General features: G+C 36.0%; 1 protein-coding gene across 1 annotated transcript in view; it reads left to right on the forward strand.

Moving 5' to 3' along the window:
• The window catches only part of TMPRSS7 (transmembrane serine protease 7), an 88,642-nt gene that overhangs the window by 64,394 nt on the left and 3,629 nt on the right, over positions 1–20,619 (forward strand). Inside the window, exons 11-16 of the mRNA XM_074301167.1 lie at positions 2,303–2,439; positions 6,406–6,513; positions 8,765–8,875; positions 9,757–9,873; positions 11,989–12,163; positions 19,372–19,640. Coding sequence (XP_074157268.1) covers positions 2,303–2,439; positions 6,406–6,513; positions 8,765–8,875; positions 9,757–9,873; positions 11,989–12,163; positions 19,372–19,640 — 917 coding nt within the window. The remainder of the gene's footprint in view (positions 1–2,302; positions 2,440–6,405; positions 6,514–8,764; positions 8,876–9,756; positions 9,874–11,988; positions 12,164–19,371; positions 19,641–20,619) is intronic.

Raw genomic sequence — 20,619 nt, forward strand, 5'->3', positions numbered from 1 at the left:
TTTGGACCAATGCCAGCATCTGGATTATTCTTTTAATTATCTTTGCTACTTCTTTTTCACTGTTACCTTTCCTTTGACAGTTTCACAGTTGGTTGGCACTTCCATAGGAGGTTGGATTGAGCGAGGAAAATAGAAATTTAGTCAATTCTAGTAAAAGGGAATGTAGAGAAGTTAAAATAAATAGATCAAATGATGGTTAAGATGTATTGATGGACTCCTGTTGCTCAAGTTTTTCCTCTTCCCTTATGACTATGGATAATTGAATATCTGAATAACTATTCAGTAGGGAGTACTTTTAGGAAAGCTAGGTAGCATCTACAGTGGATAGAGCATCAGCCTTGGACTCAAAATGATTTGATTTCCAATCTGCTCTCAGACACTTACTATCTATGTGATTCTGGGCATTTCACTTAATCCTGATTGCCTCCAATTTTTTTTTTAACTAGTCAGTGCTTTTTATCTTGGAGAGGCAGCATGAGACAGTAGATAGAGAGCCGGTTTGGGGGTCTGGAAGACCTGGGTTCAAGGACTCTGCCATATGACAATTATTTCTTCTTTCAGGGCTCTGCACAATTTGCTAAGAAGAATGTAGTCACATGTATTTATACTTTCCCATGTGACAAAAAAATCATAGATCCAGTTCTTGTATTACAGGGAAAGAAACTGAACCATGGAGAATTTAAATTAATCCTGTGTGCTCAAAATATTAAAAACAAACAAACAAACAAAAAAAAAAACAATTAACTTGGAGCTAGAAGTTATCTCAGAGATCTTTTGTCCAATAACAGCATTTTCTAAATCTGGAAATTGAGGCCCAGAGAGTAACTTGTTCCTATACACACAGAGCTGAGATTTGAACTCATATCCTCTAATTGCAAATCCACTATACTACTCAGAAAAAAAAAAAAAAAAAAAAGACATTTTCAGCAGAAGAAATATGAAGGACAGTAGTGTTCACAATGTAAGTGAACTTAATTACACCTAAGCTTGACTCATAGAACCCAGAATATTTTCAATCTCTGAATCAATCTACAAGTATTTATTAAAATACCTATTATGTACCCAGTGCGTGTCACTGGGAGAAACAAAAGGGAAAATCCCCAGCCTTCTGTGGCAGTACTGTTGAGGTGTGAGAAATGAGGGTTGAGAGATCCCTTGATAGCAATGGGATCTGGCAGGCTTTGCAAAAGAATTCGCAAACTCCAATGAATACAGGCTTGAAGTTTGTGGCAAGAAAGAGTTTATTGCACTGACAAGAGAAATATCTTTCTCACTGGGCAAACCCCTGTTAGGACTTTTGCAAAGGTCTAGGCATATAGCGTTTGATTAAATTGGGTCTTGGTCCAGAGCTTGGGGCCTTCCAATAGAGGGTGTTGACCATGCCCCAGGCCAACTGAATGAGATTACTTCTCTGGGAGTTTCCCCAATGAAAAGGGGCTCCTCCCAGAGACTAGGAGGGTTTGAGACCCAGGACCATTCTTCTCCCAAAGATTCCTTTCCAACTCTTCCCCACCAAAGATCTCAGTTTATATCAGTACTACTCACTTGGAAACAAAGGAAAGTAGGTCCTTGAATGTTTGTGTACTATGTAACTGAAAATGAACAAGGTTTGAATTTTAAGTTACAGTCTGTTATATCTGAATGCCATCATCTGGGTGAATCTAATGTATATACTTGATCTGGCCTAATGAATAAAGCAGTATCAGCCCTTACAGGCTCACAGGCTTTGGAGGAACCGACTTGTACATAAACCAGCACATGAAAAATAAATGCCAGGAATGTGTGGGATGTGGGAAAGAAAGCCAGCAACTGAAGAGGAGCTAGAAAGCCTTTTTAGTAGAAGAATTTTGAAAGGAAGAATTCTATGGAGTGGTATTGAGGAGGATATGAATTCCTGGAAAGGGGGGTGGGGAGTGGGGGAACCAGTGCAAAGAGTGAAAGGTGAGATGTGATCTAACTTGTGAAGAACTAGAAAGTAAGCTTGGAATGGGAGGAATGTATAATTAGATTTTCAATCAGGTCGGTTGAGGCTGGGTTGTAAAGAGTTTTGGATGTCAAACAGAGATCTTCACATTTCATCCAGCAGGCTATAGGGGAGTTACAGGAACAGACTTATCCATTAGGAAAATCAGTTTGGAAGCAGTGGAGAGAATGGATTGGAGAAGGGGAAAGAATTGAGACAGGGAACCAAGTAAGAGACTACTGCAAGAGTTAAGGAGAGACTAAATTTGACCTGACCCTAGAATCTGACCTGGTTATCTCTCTCCTTTGTCTTTTCCTTTTGTCATTCTTTTCTTCTCAGGTACTGTGGTTCTTACATTGATCACCAGACAATTTTCCGAATAGCGAGCTCTGTAGTTCACATTCAACTTCAGTGCAGCTCAAGACTTTCAGACAAACCGCTTTTGGTGGAATATGGTAGTTACAACATCAGTCAACGTAAGGATGAGATCTTTTCCCTCCCACCCTTGATCAATCCATTTGCAATCTACAGATGCTTTTTCATCCCGTGGACTTTTCATTCGTCCTCCTCCACAAAAAACATATTCATTGTACTAATGTACTTTTATGGGTACCAGTGTAGCAGTTAAGCTATCCTGTCATCTTCACTCCACTAATTAATAATATTATATGACTTATTGTATGCAAATTATTGTTTTTAAAGTATTCCAGCCTATTCCAACTCACCAGGTTGTTTTCCGTTTCTCTTTGAGTCCCTTGCAAATTTAATAGCTTTGAGCTATCCATGATGTTGCATGTTAAAAGGGATGGGGATGGGGGTGGGAGGTGGAAACTGGATCTGTGGTTTCCTTAGCATAGGGAATTCCATCAGGTAAAAAAAATTCTCTCTACCTTTGTAGGCCTGGGCTTTCCTACAAGTTGAGAGTCCTAGAGATTTGCTCAAACACAGAGTATATTCATCTTTATATAAGGATCCCTGAGGGTGGCCTACTGACTTAGTTTTTGTTGTTGTTGTTTTTTAAGTAATGTTATCTATGTTTTATTTTTATTTTTGAATTTAAATCTTATTATTACTTATTTTAATTTATCTTTATTTTATTCTTAAGTTATTCATTTGTCTCTGTCAGACCCCCTGGACTTTGTCCATGGGAGGGTTTTCTTAGCAAGGGTACAGGAGTAGATTTGTCATTTCCTTTTCCAATGTATCCCCATTTTACAGATGAGGAAACAAAGGCAAACAGGGTCAAGTGACTTGTCCAGGATCACACAGCTAATGAGGGTCTATGAATGGATTAGATTTCAGAGCTTCCTGACTCCAGGTTAGGTGCTCTATCCACTGCACCATCTAACTAGTATTTTTTGTTTATTTTGTTAAATATTTCTTAATTACATTATAATCTGATTCTGGCATGGGCTTCTTAGTGAGCTGAGTGTCTGATTCAATACATATCAGAAGCTTCAAAGTCCTTTTTCTTTACCCACCAAGTTACACTACCTCTAGTCTATTTTTAAAACCTTAATAACATAATGAAATGGAATTTCTATTGCAATGGCCATCATTGTAGAGTTTAAATAGTAAATATTGAATTTTAATGTATGCTACATAGTTAATGTTTTGTTTTTTTAAAGTAACATTTTAAAATTTACTAAATATTTATTGTTTATTTATTATCTTTATAGGTAATTCAGCCTGGTGATGGTGTTTTACAATCAATTAATTACTTCTCTTGTTATTCTTAATAAGTAGAATCATAATATCACCCTAAAAATTCTTCAGTATTTAAGTGCTCAGCTCCACAAGTGGAATGCATTCCCTCCTTATCTCTGCCTGTTGAAATACTTTTCATCCTTGAGATCCAGCTCAGTTTATTAACTCACTAGGAAATCATTCCTATAAACCTGAATCTTCTCAGCTTTTGACAGCTTTGCTTTTGTCCATCAGAATTGATCATCATATAATCTTGCTGTTGTTATGTACAATGATCTCCTGGTCTGCTCATTTCACTTAGCATCAGTTCATGTAAGTCTCTCCAGGCGTCTTTGAAATTAAATTAGGTCTTTTTTGATTCATTTTGACCTGAATTAACTATGGGGATCTGAGCAAATATAAATCAATCAGTCCCTTTTGTCTTAAATCTGCTGGAACTTAAAGCTCACAGAATGGAAATTGCTACAGGCATGAACTCAATGACTTACCAACATTCTTTGATAGTATGGTTTCAGTAAATACAGAGAATAATATTAATCTCAAACCTGGGGAAAATTGTTGAAGCTGGAGAGAAATGGCAATACATATCTGAGCCTGACAATCCCCAATGTTCAAGTGTCTTTGATCCATATAAGTATGCTGACTGGGTGGAGAGAACTGCCAGGATCCCAACTGAAATATTCAGTACTCTACCCTCCTCACCCTGCCCCTCCCTTTGATAAATCCCTAGAGCAGAATTTTAGTGGGAAGTTGCTCCTATTCCAACCCAGCTAAAACTACTGATTGTGCCCTTAACTAGCTATTCCTTATGGATATTTCCAAAATCCATTTATCATAGTTAAGCATGATTCCATAGGCCTACTTTTCCACTTGACTGGCTCATATTGGGTTGTCCTGATTGATTGTTAGATCCAATGGTCTTGGGGATCTTGAGCAAGGGAGAGAACACAAGTTTGCTGTCAAAGTCTTGGCTCCAACATGTTTCATGTGACACTTTGATCTAGCTTCCCAGACATTCTTGTTATCAAGCTGCCTAGTTAGTTAGATAAATATGGAGCAAGTAATTTGTTTTTTTTCTCTATGATTAAAAAGGAACATTGCACCCATCAGGAAGAAACAGAAAGAGAAATTCCATTTAAAATAAGTACCTTATTTAAAAATTATGGGGTTAAATGAGATAATTTAAAGATCCCTTCCACTTCCGTCTCTATAATCCTATGACAGATTTTTTAAAATCTATAGATATTTGATATTAGAATTATCTTACTTATTTAGCTTTGAGCTGAAAATATAAAGCTTCTTTAATCACACTCTTTCTTCCTTCTAAGAACTGGAGAGAGGGGAAATATTGAAATTGGAATGCTGAACTTAGAATCCTGGGACTTGAGTTCAAATACTAGCTCTGCTACTTGACAGATATGCAAGATATGGACAAGTCATATAACCTCAGATTTCAGCTGTTTCATCTGCAAAATGAGGATTTTGGTAGAGATTACCTTTTAGATTGTTTCTAATTCTAGTTCTATGGATCCTAAGAGTGTAAAAACCTACATTAATTCCTTTTAGCTCCTGAACATTAGGACATTAAATTCACCATTAACAGAAAAAGATAGTTGTTAAATAGATTTCCAATTCCATTCCCTGACATATCTATGCCATAAACATGGGTTTCTACCAAGGATAGGTTTGAGCTAACTATTTATCTGAACTTCATACTTATATGTTCTAATCTCAACCCTGAGAGCCATGATTAAGATCAGGGAACTGTCATTAGTATAGTGGACCTCAAATGATGCCCTTCTAAATTTAGAATTGAACAGGACAGATAGTTGGTACAGTGGATAGTACACAGGGTTTGGAATGAGGATGTCTCAGCTTCAGATACTTACTAGTTGTGTGAACCTGTGCAAGTCACTTAATCCTGCTTGCCTCAGTTTCCTCATATGTAAAACAAGCTGGAGAAGGAAATGGCAAACCACTTCAATATCTTTGCCAAAAAAATTCCAAATGGGGTCATAAGAAAATTGAACAAGAGGACCTCAGAGGCTCTTTTGTCCAATCTGCTTATTTTTACAGATGAGGAAACTGAAGCTCAGAAAATTTAACCAAGACCCCAAAGCTTTGCTAATGATAGGTAGAGCCAATACGTGCTGTCATTACTTCCACATGACTCTATAGTTGTTGTTCAAGCACTTCATTTGTGTCCCCATTTGGATTTTTCTTGGTAAAGATATTGAAGTGGTTTGCCATTTTTTTCCACCTTATTGTATAGATGAGAAATTTGAGGCAAGGAAGGTTAAACATGTCTTGTCCAGGGTCACACAGATACTAAATACATTTCTGAAGACAAATTTAAACTCAGGAAGATGAATCTTCCTGACTCCAGATCTAGCACTCAAATCTACTTTTCCAGCTAATTGCCCCTAAAATCTACATGACTTTAGATATTAATATTAATCTAAAATGCCGATCCATCTGTTTTCTTCCTCCTTCCTTCTACACCACCTTTTCTGATTAATGTCTAAGAATAAGAACGTTACAATGAAATTTCCACCAGTGATACTGGGAAGAAATTATGGAGATAAAAATTTAAAATTCCTATATTATCTTCCTATATACAACATGCTATGCAAATGGAAATAAGTAGCTCAACAATGTTCTTTTGAGTATTTGACTTATAAGATCTTATACTACTTAGGAATATGCTTCACTTCTCTGCCTTCTTTTTATTCTAGCTTGCCCAGCAAATTATTTCAGATGTTCCACTGGCTTCTGTGTTCCCCAGGCTCAGCGCTGTGATGGAAGCAATGACTGCTTTGATGAAAGTGATGAACTTTATTGTGGTTGGTATCTAGGTTTTCAACCTGATTCATTTTAATGAAAAAACTCTTTTAATATATTCTCTTGTATTTTTTGCCATAGACTATTATCTTTTAGCCACATTACACACTGATACTCAAACTCAGTTTCTGACTTCCTGCTGATCCCTTTCCTGTTCAGCCCCTTACATATCACTTTGCACCAGCTCTTCCCTTAGCCCTCTCCTCAACACAGCCTTTTTCTCCTGGGCTGTTGACATCTTACATATCTACTTGTATTTTCTCAGTGACTTACCCAGCTCTGCAAGCCCTGTGCCTGGAACTCAGTTTGCTGCTTTAGTAAAATCAGGAGGACAGAGGAGCACTAATTCTTTTACCAAAGAAAAGTGACCCAGGAAACTCCACATAGATGTCAAGAGATTGGGGGATTGTGGGTAGAAAAGTTAGAGAGACTATATGCTCTCTTTTACTCCGAAGCTTTTCAACTCTGCTTATATTCTCATTGAGGAAAGACTCAATTTCATAATTGAAAGATTGCCATTGGAACGCATTGAAAAAAAAAAAAAACCTACCAGAAATTCCCCCTTTTTGAGAATGGTTTCATTTCTTGGTATTTTTGTGGCTGGCATCATTATGTTTTATGGTTTAAGGGAGAAATCTTGAGAAACTGATTCATAAATTAATGTTGTTTCCATCCTTCCCCAAATTCCCTAGATGTGAGTTTGCGTATAATTACAATAGCTTGCAGTTATTTTCCTTCATTAACATATTGAAGAGGCAGCATTTGCATGATGTTTATTGAATAGGACTCAGGTTTCAGAGTCAGGAAGACATGGGTTCAAATTTAGCTGACACAAATCATCTAGATAATGCTAACCAAATCACATAGTCTCTCAGTGATTATAATTTTCAGAGTAGAGAAAAATCTGCTTTTGTAGAGGGAGTATGCCCTATGGAAGAGCCCTACCCTGAGAAAATCAGAGATTTAGACCCTCTGTTCTACATACCATAAACATTATTTGGACTTAGGCATCTTTGAATATAACACATGCCATATAGAAAAATTTAAATCAATTTATATGATAAGTTGCTACTACACATATACAATGTTGATTATTTTAGTCTAAATAATCATCTAATGAATTGGTCTAAATTTGCATTACTGATTGCTTTCTGGTGATGAAATATGCATCTTTTGTGTTATTGTTGTAATGTTTTATTATGAAGTGATTAATTGTGTCATTATCACTTCTGCAACAATTGCTATTTTTTCCATTCACTAAGTGAGCATTTGCCCTCCAGTAGGAGTAAAGCAGAAGTTGAATGAAATCTTTAAGGATTATAGGTGCAAAAGAGATCTGTTTAGATACTTAGTGCCTTCTTAACGCCTTCAATTGCCTCACCTCCATAATTGACTGGCTAGAGAGTGGAGAAAGACTCCTCCCAAAGAACTCAGAACTTTTAAGGGGACTCTCCATTTTCCATTGGCAACTCAGGTGGTTCCTAAGGGACCAAACTAGGTACTTCCTCATCCCAGGATCTCTCTCTCTCTCTCTCTCTGTGTCTGTCTCTGTTTCTCTGTCTCTCTCTGTCTCTCTAAGTTTCTCTATCTCTCTGTGTATCTCTGTCTCTCTCTCTCTTTCTTAAATTTGCATTCTGAGGTATGCATATTGGCACATCATAGTTACTTAATAAATATTTATTGAATTGAATTTGTTAAGACATAGGAACAGATAAATATGATGGAGACATTACACCAAAGATGACACCACTATGCACTGGATTGAATGCCTAAAAGAATTAATTCACTTTCCCAAAGAACCAACTTCCTAGTAGGAACAGAGTAAACACTATTTTGAATACTAAAGACTTTGTCTGTTCAAAGGAGCTTCCTAGTAATATTGCTAGGATAGGAGTACTAAGGTAAATGTTTGTTCTACCAACTATTAATACATCTATAAATACAGAATAATTTCACTTTTAAAAATTTTTTTTTAATAAGAAGTACTTAAGAATGGACTCCCATTATTTATTTCTCTCCCACAAATTATGTATCTATAGGTTAGCAACCTTCACTTAAGATGGCCCTCATGGAGGTCTGAGTAAATGCTTTTTTTGGAGTGATAGGGTGAGGATTTTTTAAATTTTAGAAAGTTTGCATCTCCGCTGTGTAGTTTTAATGCCTTAAATGCCTCAAGCTGGCATTTCTCCTCACCAAAGCCTCCAAACACTGACTCAGACTCATTCATGCTTGTTCTCTCCTTTTCTGTTCCAGGCATGCTCAGGCCTGCTTGTAATGTCAGTGCCTTCAAATCACAGGCCCCCCTAGTCTGTGATGGCTTTAGGGACTGTGAAGATGGCCAAGATGAACAGAACTGTACTCAGCGTAAGGAATCCTCATACTGTATCCTTTTCTGGGGATGTGTGCCTGTTAAGTATGCAATGTTATTTATCATTTGGCTTTTCTTGTGGCTCAGAGATGTGAGAAAACTAAGGCCTTGAAGTCATTTGACTGACAAGATCTCGCCTCCTACTTGTGGTAACAGCATAAGGCACTATAGGCCACAGAACAATAAGGCCCTAGCCTTACCAGAACTAAATGTCCTAGTGTTTTCCAAAAACCTCATTTTTATTAATTTGCCTCTGACAAGAAACAAGTGATTTAAAGTAATGTAATGCTTCAGACAGTGTGTTTTATTTATTTATTATTTAAGGGCTAGTCAAGGGTTACACTGTAGCAGATGGAGAGGTGGATTTAAAATCAGGAAGACTTAAATTTGAAATCTGCCACAAATATTTAGTAGTAGTGATCCTGGGCAAATTACCTCTCTGAACCTCAATTTCCCCATCTGTAAAATGGGGACAATTATATTATCTACCATATAGAGTTGTTGAGAAAATAAAATAGCTATAAAGTGCTTTATAAAGCATTATGTAAATGTGATATTATTACTTTTCCTCCAAGAGAATAATATGAACTCAAGTCCTTGATTCCCAAATGCTATTATACATAGACAGATTGGAGAGATCATCAAACTGAGCATCATTTATTTCTCATAGGCCTCTTCTAACTGCATCATTATCTTTAAATGAAGCCTGAGAGGTGCTAGTGTGAGATCATTTCATTTTCACTTCCTTCTTTTTTTTTTCCTGCAGCAGAATGCATTTGGTAAAAATATACTGAGTAATGAAACTTGTGATGAATCATGCTTATCATTCCCTAGTGAGGTAACAATAGAATAAGTTTTTCCTTTGGTTTTCGTTTAGGAATTCCATGCAACAACCAAACTTTTAAGTGTGGCAATGATGTCTGCTTTAGAAAACAAAATGCCAAGTGTGATGGAACAGTAGACTGCCCAGATGGAAGTGATGAGAAAGGCTGCAGTAAGTACAAAGTAGGATTTTCTCTTCAATACCTTTATTTCTTCAACTTACTTGATTTAAAATTTTAATTTTCATCTAAGCTAGGCTTCACATGTGACAGTATTAAATGCATATTTCTATGTGGCAAGCAAGAAGAAGTAGGAAATCTGATCCCAAAGTAAATATAAAAGAAAAAAAAAATAAAAGAAACCATCTTTTGTAGATAGAAGTATAAAGTGACTTTTGTCTTGATTACAGTCATTAATAAATAAAATTCTGTTTCATGAGCTTATCTTGTCTAATGCTTCACATTATATGGGACAGTAACATCGACATAAACAGAGACTCAGAGTAAAAAAAGGCAAAAAGAGGTTTACTGCAATCTCTGGAGAAAGGGCATCTGACAAGGTGTTTGTCAATAAAAAAAGTGTAAAGTATAAACTGTGAAACACAAGATTAAATAGATTTCTGAAGAGGAAGCTTCCAAAACTGCTAGCCTGGGGGGATCCCATCCCCTCAATCTGGCCTTTTCTCCTATTGTTTGGAGGAGTCCAGGCTTACATTCTAATTAAGGAAATCAACCCAGAAAATAAATAATAATAGCTCTTAATTTAAATTTCCCTAGAGAACTGCAATACAAGCAGATATAGAATTCAAAGCCATCATCACCTTTTTAAAAAGTACTTAAATGCTAATTAAGAGTGGTGGAAAACAGGAGGGGACAAACACTTGCAACTTTTTAGCTATAGATGTATTTGTTATTATAAAGTCTCCAGTCACAATAATAGTTTAAAGCTATATTCCCGATAGAGTGTCTTCACTCAATTAATTCCATACAATATGTAGATATTGCAAATCACATTGAATGGATTTCCTTTTCTTCTTCCTTCCTAGATATGTTCATTAACCAATGTTGAGTTATCAGCTAAGAAATGACTATAAATGTAATAATAATAATAGTAATAATTAGTAATAATAATAATGTACTATATACATAATGAACTTTGCATGCATGTAAATGTGTTTAATGTGATTTCTTTTACAGTATACACATGCATATAACATACATACACATACATGTATTTATGCTGACATATATACATGCACACCTGTGCCTACAGATACAACTCTTGGGGTAGTACCTACACAGAGTGGAGATGCATATACACATATACATATATATTTATGCTTTCCTACTGTGTAGTATAATACATACAAGATATGTGTCTGTATATATGCACATGTATGATAATCTCATGTAGCTGTTACTCCAAGAGTGGCATCTGTAGTCACCAACATTATACACACAATACCTAAATGTGTGTATTTGTGTATATATGTGTGCATATCTATCTGTTGTACAGTCACATACTCTTCATATTTTCTACTCATGTGACCTTGAAAGTCACTTAACTTTCCTTGGTCTCCATTTCTTCAAATGTAGATTGAGAAAGTTGGATGAGAAGTTTCTGAGGACGATTCCAGTTTTAGGTCTATGACTATAATTATATAAACTTTAATACCTTAGAATTATACTAAGATTTTGGAGCATCCTACATATGTACATTCATCAATTTTCATACTAGAAACTTAACCAAGCAGCGTAAAACCTTCAAGTGGATTCATTATTGTGAATTCTTGTCAAGTGTTAATTCCTATCTCTGGGATAAACTTAGTTTATAATAGCAATCTTCTTGTGGTATTTTAATAATTACTTTGTGGTTGCACACCTTCTTCTCCACTCCCATTCCCCTCCAGGTTACAATGACCTCAATTTTGACACTGTTATTACTTTTGTTCTATTTGGATCTTATCTTGACTTCCTACTCATCCATTCCAAAACTCTTCAGTTTTCTCTTGTCATTTGGCCAGCTCCAGTCAACAGGATCTTCCTCCAGTTGTTCTCTCTCGATTTATTGCTCCCCTCCTCTTCCCCAATCCCTGTCCCATTGAGATGGAATATAGTTTGTCTACAAAGAATATATGTAGAAATGTGCTGAGAAGAAGTTTGGATAGTACTAGTCTCAGGGAAAATCCAAACGTTCATTCTGTGGACGGAGCAGGAAGCTAGTTTACAGCAGTAGTAAAGTCCCAATTCCATAACAAACTTGATTTCATTTCTATTTACTGTTGAAGGTTGTAGCAGGACTTCCTCCTCTACTCTCCATCGCATCATTGGTGGTTCTGATTCTCTGGAAGGTGGATGGCCGTGGCAAGTCAGTCTCCATTTTGTTGGGTCTGCTTACTGTGGTGCCTCAGTCATCTCTAGGGAGTGGCTCCTTTCTGCAGCCCACTGTTTTCAAGGAAGCAGGTGAGACAGAAACTTCTTTCCTAACCTATTGGGGCAATACTTGCTGCCTTTACTTCTCCACAGGTGTAAGAATTTTAGAATTTCAGATTTGGAAGGGCCTTAGAAATCACCTAATTCAGTTCAGATTTGAATAAAACTTTCCTTTACAAATCCCCTCAAGTGCATTATCCAGACAACTAATAAGTAGAGAGTACAGTACTTTTACTTTCATTATGTTTTAAAGAATGTTTTTCTTTTATCCTCTTTTCAAGACTAAATTGGTTTTTTAACTACCATGCATAATTTTGTCCTCTGGGTCCAAGCCAAACAAGTTAAATACCTCTTTCACTATCCAGCTTTTCAAATACTTGAAGACTTTCCTTCCTTCCTTCTTTTCTTCTCTTATTGCACAGCTAGTAACTATCTGAAATAGGATTTGAACTAAGGTCTTTTCTGACTGCAGAGATAATACTCTCTTTACTGCACCACATAGTTATCCCTAGTTTTTTTTTTAATGATTGTCCTATGAAAGCTTCCGTCCTTTTGATGTGGCAGTACAGAGAATTGTAAAAATCCCCTCTGGTGGGAGATGCACAGGTCCAATGTGAAAGAATTCACGAACCTGAAAAGTCTGAATGGCAAAAGGGAAGCTTATTGGCACTTAGAAGCCAGCTTTGCTAGGAAGACAGACTCCTCAGTGACAAAAGGCCCTATTAGGGAAATGAACGTTATCACCGAGAAGAGGGCAAGAGTCCTGGCAGGCAGCTGTGCCAAGAGGTTTCTTGGTAAAGCATAAGCCTGCTTCAGACTTCTGCAGAGATTTGCATAATTGTCTTTTTTATTGGCCAGTCTGGGGGTAGGGCTTTCACTGAATGAGATTCCTTCAAAGTTGTCATTGCTCCCAGGCCTAGATTTCCAGTTGAAAAGAGAGTACTTATATCAGGCCCAGATATTCAACTGAATGAGATAGAGTTAGGAGAATTAGTTAGCAAGGAAAAGTTTTAACAATTAATAATCAAAAAGGCAAATTCCTTAGTGGAACTTACAATTAATTAGGAGAAAGGGAACATGCTATGAGGTTGGGATATGCCTTTGCTTGATAGGCTAAATTTTGAAAGGGATTTAGCATTCTAAAAGAATAAGAAGGAGAAAAGAATAGAAGTATGGTGGGGGTGAGAGGAAAGACACCTTGTGGCATGGGAGAGAGGTGAGAGAAAGGACATCATAGTACACTTAATGAGGGAAAGGAAAGAGGGAACCCCATTTCTCGGCACATAGATCCCATGAGGCGCAGTGTCCTCTGTAAAATGAATTTACAGGCCCGAAAACCTAGATTGATAAATAAAAGGTTTATTGTAGAAACTTGGAAGTAAAGTTAAGTTATAAAGACGCCAGGGCCAGAGATGGCCGCTGGGCAGGCAGGAACCCTTACATGGCTGGAAGAATACCATGTGTTGGCTGGGAGGGCTCCTGCCAAGAGGGCGCTCTGGCTCACCTCTTTTATACCCAAAAGATTGTGGGCAGTTCTAAGTTCTGGCGGGCTTTTCAGTTAGCTCAGATCAGGTGAGGGCTGGGGGAAGCTGAGCTGATAGTGAGGGCTGGGCCCGGATATTCAAAGGGTGCCTTTGATCAGAATTTGTGAATCACGGTCAGCCATGGGTTGGCCAATTTAGAAAGGAATCTTAAAGGGGCCTCAACCCCCATCACACTGACCCAAAGAGGTTCAGCAAAGATGGAGTGAGCCATGAACAAATTTATAGGGGAAATTTAACCTCAGGGGTTTGACATAACTAGGATTTCTGACCAGACACAGCAAGATGATATTATTCCTACTTCCATAGAGGGTGGAACTAGGAGATTTCAGAGCACTTCCATCTATATTTCAATCTTTCTCTGCCAACTGCACTCAGCTACTCAATACCTTATCAATCAATATCCTTAACAAATAGGAATAGGTTTCTCAGGAAGAGGATTTCTAACCAAAATTAATAATATGTTAATGCTCAGGGTATGATGGTGAGAGAAGTAGGGGCTGGAAGATCACTTGAGGGCAGGAACTCTATTACTGTAGTAGGATTAAATATGATTGGGTGTTAAGTCTGTCATCATTGACCCCCTGGGAGTGGAGGGCCATCAGACTACTTGAGAAAGGTTTAACAAAGAGCAGGTCAAAAGTTGCCATGCCAATTAGTAGTGGGACTGAGGCTACTACATTTTCAGCCTGGAAAAGATAGGAAGCTCAGTCTCAAAACAAACAACAAACAACCCCTAAATATTTATTGTCTCAGTATAGGAGCTTTTAGCTGGGTTCAGATACCCAATTGGTTACTGGAAAGATTTTTAAGTGGTCCATGAATTTGGATGAGGGAAAAATTACATCTTTTTTATTAACTTTTTTTTACTCCTATGTATTTAAATACATTCATTGGAAAACATTCTGAATAGAGGTCTACAGATTTCCAAAGGAGTCTTTGACATATACCTTAAGGCTTAAGCCCTGGTAAAATAATATCGGGAGTCATTATAATCTTTATTTATTTTGAAAGAAGTCACTTTCTAGGTAATAGTTCATTTTTTTAAACTTCAAATTTCCCTCAAATAAATTCTTACTGTTATATTTTTTAACCAGATGCCTGCCAGTTTGTTAAGTAAATGATTAATCATATATTTTTGGTTTGTTAGGCATTTGACTTAATTTAGCAAATATGTATTAATAGGGCAAGGCATGAAAGACACTAGTAGTTTTTTTTCAGGTATCATCAGCAAGACTGTTAGCTTCTTAGGCTCCAGATGACTCTTTAGGACTATTGGTTATGTTCAAATTTTTGATCTGTAGTATTGGAGAGAAGTTTTATATCAGGAGTTCCCCACACTTATAAAATAATAAATTATAATAATAAAAATAATAAATAAATAAATAATGCTTAAATATAATAATGCCGGTACTTTAACTCTCAATATTCTTTGATTACAAGCAGGGCCAAAACCCCTGAAAACCATCTACTCCACTTATTTCTATTTATCACCACAAAACAACTTGGCATAATGAATGGGAAGAATGATAGCATTTTATGTGAATGACCAATGGGATGATGTCATTTTTGGGGGTTAAATATCATAAGGAAGTTAGGATAATAGAAACCAACAGTCTAAACTGTATCTCTTCTGTCATAGGACATATTTTTTTGAGGATACTTACTGGAAATTTTCATTACACGCTGCAGTGTGTATAGAGGGAGTCATCTGGCTTTATGAGAACACTTAGAGCCCTGCCATAAAATGATCAGTTAAAGGAAATGAGCATATTAAATCCAGAGAAACAAGTTATACAGAGATATAGCTGGTTTCAAGTATTTGAAGTACTACTAGGTAAAAGGATAAGATTTTTTTATTTGGACACCAAGGGGGAGATAGATTTTTTTTAATTCAACTTAAAGACAAATTTTCTAACAATAACTGTCCATATTGTAACTTATTTCAGATTGCTTGCTGTATTGGGGAGGGGAGGTAAGAGAGGAAAGGAGAAAAATTTGTACCACAAAGTCTTACAAAAATGAATGTTGAAAACTATCTTTACATGTATATGGAAAAATAAAATACTATTGAAAATAAAATAAAAATAAATAAATAAAAAGAGTACTAAAAAAAAAAAAAAAAAAAAAAAAGCTGTCCAGATTGGGATGGACTAGTTCAGGAGATATTGAATAATAATTAATATTAAGTAGTCATGGGAATTTCCTTCTCAGGTATGAAATGGAGGTGACTTTTAACATCCTGCCCAACTCTGAGATTCTGTGATTCTTTGATTTTCCTAGCATGTTGTCTCATCTTCACAGTTGATTGTAGAAAGAATACAAATCCTGATGAATTTGAGTGTTGGGTATACATGCTTGCATACATATATACATATAAGTATGTATATTGTTTGTCTTTAATTTTAGACCAATGATTTCACAGATGATGTCTTATGTATGAAATGGATTTAAAGTGAGGCAGAGTAGCACAGAGACATCAGTCTTACTTTCTCTTTCTGAATCCAGTGGCAAGATAAATATTAGGATGACTGACAATGGTGTGGAATGCAGTAGCTGACTTTGACATCTTTGACACCTGAACTAAGCTCTAAGCTTTCCATAGAGTCTGCTTCAGCAGCTTTCATGGCCATTGGAACAAATGATTCTCATCCACCCATTCTACCAGAGAAAGCCTTCATGTCCTGGGGATAAGACATCCTCTTAACTCACCAATGAGCTTGGTTTAGACCATCTGCCAGGACAATTTATCAGAGTGTGACTACTGCACTTACTATAGCCTTTTACAAGCTATAGTGAATCAGGTGCATACCAAAAGTAGATGAGCAACCATGAAAAAGGCTCAAAAATTCCTCACGCTGGAGGTACTAATCTTCCAAAATATGATTCATATATATACATGTATACACATCTACATGTGATAAAATAAAACACACCCATTAGGGTTTTTCCAACAAAATGTCTTCATACACATTAAAATCATACCATATTCCTTGATAGATCTAGCTACAAAGGTATCTTTGTTCAATGATCAGTCTCACAATTCACATAGGAACATGAAAGTTTACCAAAGGTGTTTGCCATTGTCAGGAAGGATATCTTATACAGAGAGGCTAAGCTGAAATGGAGTTCTGCTGCTTCTAATTACAAATTATATTGTGCCAGCTATTTAACACCTTAGAATGTTATAGAACCTCTTCAGTAAGATCCCTGACTATGCAAAATAATTTAGCATAACAATCTACATCAAAAAATTAAATGGATGAAAAAATGCCTTTTGTCCAGATTGTGACATGGGGTTGGATAGGCAGTCTACTAATTTAGTCCATCAGTACATTGTGGACCCAAAATTACAATCCATAATTAAGAGAAACTTAAGCAGGACTTGAAGAAATTTCAGCTTATTAGTGAAATCGGTAATGTCTAAGAAATTTGATGTAATTTTGGTAGCTCTTTTTATAGTGGCAAAGAATTGAAAATTCAACAACTGGGAATTGGCTGAATAAGTTGAGGCATATGAATGTAATGGAATACTATTGTGTAGAAAAAATGGTTTGCAGACAGAAGCTGAAAAAATTTGGAAAGACCTGTATGAACTGATGCTGAGTGAAGTGAGTACAACCAGGAGAACATTGTGCACAGTAACAACAACATTGTGTGATCATCAACTATGATAGATTTGACTCTTCTCAGCAATACAATGATCCGAGATAGTTCCAAAAGGCTCATGATGGAAAATGCTATCCACATTCAGAGAAAGAACTATGGGGTCTGAATGCAGATCAAATCATACTATTTTCACTTTTTTTTTCCTTCTGGCAGTTTCTTTTTTCTTGTTTTCCTTCTAATTCTTCTTTTACAACACGACTAATGTGAAAACATTTAACAATTTACACTCTAATATATTTAACATGTATTGGTCGACCTGCCATCTGGGGGGGGGGGGGGACGAGGGGAAAAATTGGAACAAAGGATTTGGCAGTTGTCAATGTTGTAAAATTACCCATGCATATATCTGGTAAATAAAAACTATTAAAAAGAAAAAAAAAAAAAACATTTAACATAGTTGTACATATGTAACCAATATCAGATTGCTTGCTATCCTGCAGAGGGGAAAGAGAAAACTTTTGAACTCAAAATCTTATAAAAGTAAATGTTGAAAACTATCTTTACATGTAATTGGAAAAATATATACCGTTAAATGGGGAGTATTTCAAAGAAGAGGGGGAGAAATAAATTGTATCCAAAACTGTCCCCTAAAATCAAGGATCCCTTATCCTAGTAATAGAAGATCCTATTCTATTACAGCAACTGAAGGGGTGCCAAAAATGGATTGAGGTATTATAATTCTTTGGTCATTTCCTAAAGGGAAAATCCACATGATTAGTCAAAGGGAAATGTTCCTCAATCATAAAGCTGAGTCATCAGGTTTTCCATATATATCAATTATGAGTGTTTAGTCAGTGAGTAGGCAACAAGATTCTAAGACTTTTCACCAGTATTTTGTATTAAGTACAAAAGAATAAAGTAAAAGTGGAAACTAGTTTTATAGAACACAGCAGCTCTCCTAGCACATTCATAGGAGTCAGAAGAGGACAGCAAATTTTTATCTTTCTCCCTAACACAGTTTCGTACAGGCCAAAATATCAACCTATAAATCTATATAATATAAATCTATCAATTAAAAGTAATATAATCATTAATACACAGATATTATCATCAGTACATAGAGAATTAATTAATTCTGACCTATGGAATTCTATCCCATTTATCTTACTTAAAGACAATTACTGGTACCAATAAATCATAATGAATTAAGTAAATACTGATTAATGTAAGAGGAGTATTGAAATTATTTTCACAAGTGTCTTTGAGAGACATTACAGACCGATAATTAGCCAGAACTAACATTAAAGAGGAGAAAATATGGAATGGATTGGATTTTGTGAAATTATATAACCTTTAGAATTTTAAGCTGTTTTCCCAACTTTTAAAGTAATATTATATGGCAATGAATTATAAAATACCATAGTATCTGAAAAATAGGAAGGTCAATGGGGAACAAAGAGATACTTATCAAGGAGCAAAGAGTAATGATTTACAGACTTATCTGAGAATATTCTTAATATTGGTGCCTGTGATGTTTTATGTAATGAAAGTAGGAGAAAAGAGAAATTGGAAGCCGTTATAGTTGTATCCATCTATGTTTAGTAGATTTTAGTAGACTTTTAATGTACCAAGCATGTATAAACTAGTTAAAAAGTATCTACAGGAGATGGTAAAATTGCTTTGGTTCATTTATTATGTTGTTCAGTTATTCTAACTGTTTCTCTCAACTTCTTTCTGGGGGAAGGGATTTAGTCTTATTCAACTACGTTAGGATGAGATCTGCAGCATGGAAAAGAGTCATCACATGGATTAGATCATTGACTTATTAAAGTATTGATGTTAAATGTCTCATTTTTTTCCCCTTTTGTCAAGAAAGTAAGGATACAGCACAGTTATGTTTGCCACCATTTTATGAACAGGGACAGTGAGACACTAAGATATCTTATTCCTCATCCAACATCTATAGATATAACAATTTCTAGGTACCATACTTTGGACTTCATTTTTACATTGTCCTCAATACTCCACATGGTATTTGTTTATGCTTCTAGAAATTAATGCCCTTACACGCTGCTCCTTTTCCACCAGGTTATCTGACCCCAGACCATGGACTGCTCACTTAGGGATGTACATACAAGGTAATGCCAAGTTTGTCTCTCCAGTGAGAAGAATTGTGATTCACGAGTACTACAATAGCCAAACCTTTGACTATGATATTGCCCTGCTGCAGCTGAGTACTGCTTGGCCTGAAACCATGAAGCAGTTAATTCAGCCAATATGTATTCCTCCCATTGGACAGAAAGTACACAGTGGACAGAAGTGCTGGATAACAGGATGGGGACGAAGGAACGAAGCAGGTGAGGAAACATTCATTCATTAACTTCCAGTAGATGATCTCCTTCTGGACCCTGAGCAGGATGATCTAATATGCACACTGATAGTCCTTCAAATACTTTAGTCTCTTGGTTCATCAGCCTACTCAAATCCCATGACCTACATCTCTATTCTGTTTCTGCCTCCCACAATGATGATTATATAGTATTGTCATCTTGCATAACTCCCACCTCCTGATCAACTCTGAAATTCTTTCTCTCATTATAACTTATCTCTCCTCTCTTCCTCTCCTTTATTCATTATGCTAAAATTGCTTCTTGTTCTGGTTTCCCTGACCATTCCCTCTTCTTCTAGTCAGAAAGTTTTAGCAAAAAATAAGATTCGCAAAGCGGAATCTGGCAGTCATGTGCAAATCATCTGAAAGATCAAAAGAGCATAATTTAAAAATTGAATCATAAATCAACTAAAATTCATATCCTAATAATATGTGGTGTCTCAGGGCAAGTCATCTAGATGCTCCTTGTTAAAGCTTCTGGTCATATGATATGTAAACTCCATCTCCAGACCAGCAGAATGACTTTTAAGGTTTTGGGGTTTTATTTTTAAAAATTAGAAGGATTCTTTTTTTTTTTTTAAGTTTCAATAATATTTTACTTTTTCAAACACATATAAAGATAATTTTCAACTTTCATTTTTGGATTTTGTATTCCAAATTTTTCTACCTCCTTCTTTTACCTCCCCACTCCCCAAGATCACAAGTAATCTAATATAGATTAAATACATGCAATTCTTTTAAATATATTTTCATATTTGTCTTGTTGTGTAAGAAAAATCAGACCAAAAGGGGAAAAAAAATGAGAAAGAAAATAAACAAAGACACAAAAGGTGAAAACACTATGCATCGATCTATATTCAGTTTCCATAGTTCTTTCTCTGGATGGCACTTTCTACCCCAAATCTATTGGAATTATCTTGAATCACGGCATTGTTGAGAAGAGCCAA

Source organism: Sminthopsis crassicaudata, chromosome 3, assembly GCF_048593235.1.
Source record: "Sminthopsis crassicaudata isolate SCR6 chromosome 3, ASM4859323v1, whole genome shotgun sequence".
NCBI classification, from domain to species: domain Eukaryota; kingdom Metazoa; phylum Chordata; class Mammalia; order Dasyuromorphia; family Dasyuridae; genus Sminthopsis; species Sminthopsis crassicaudata.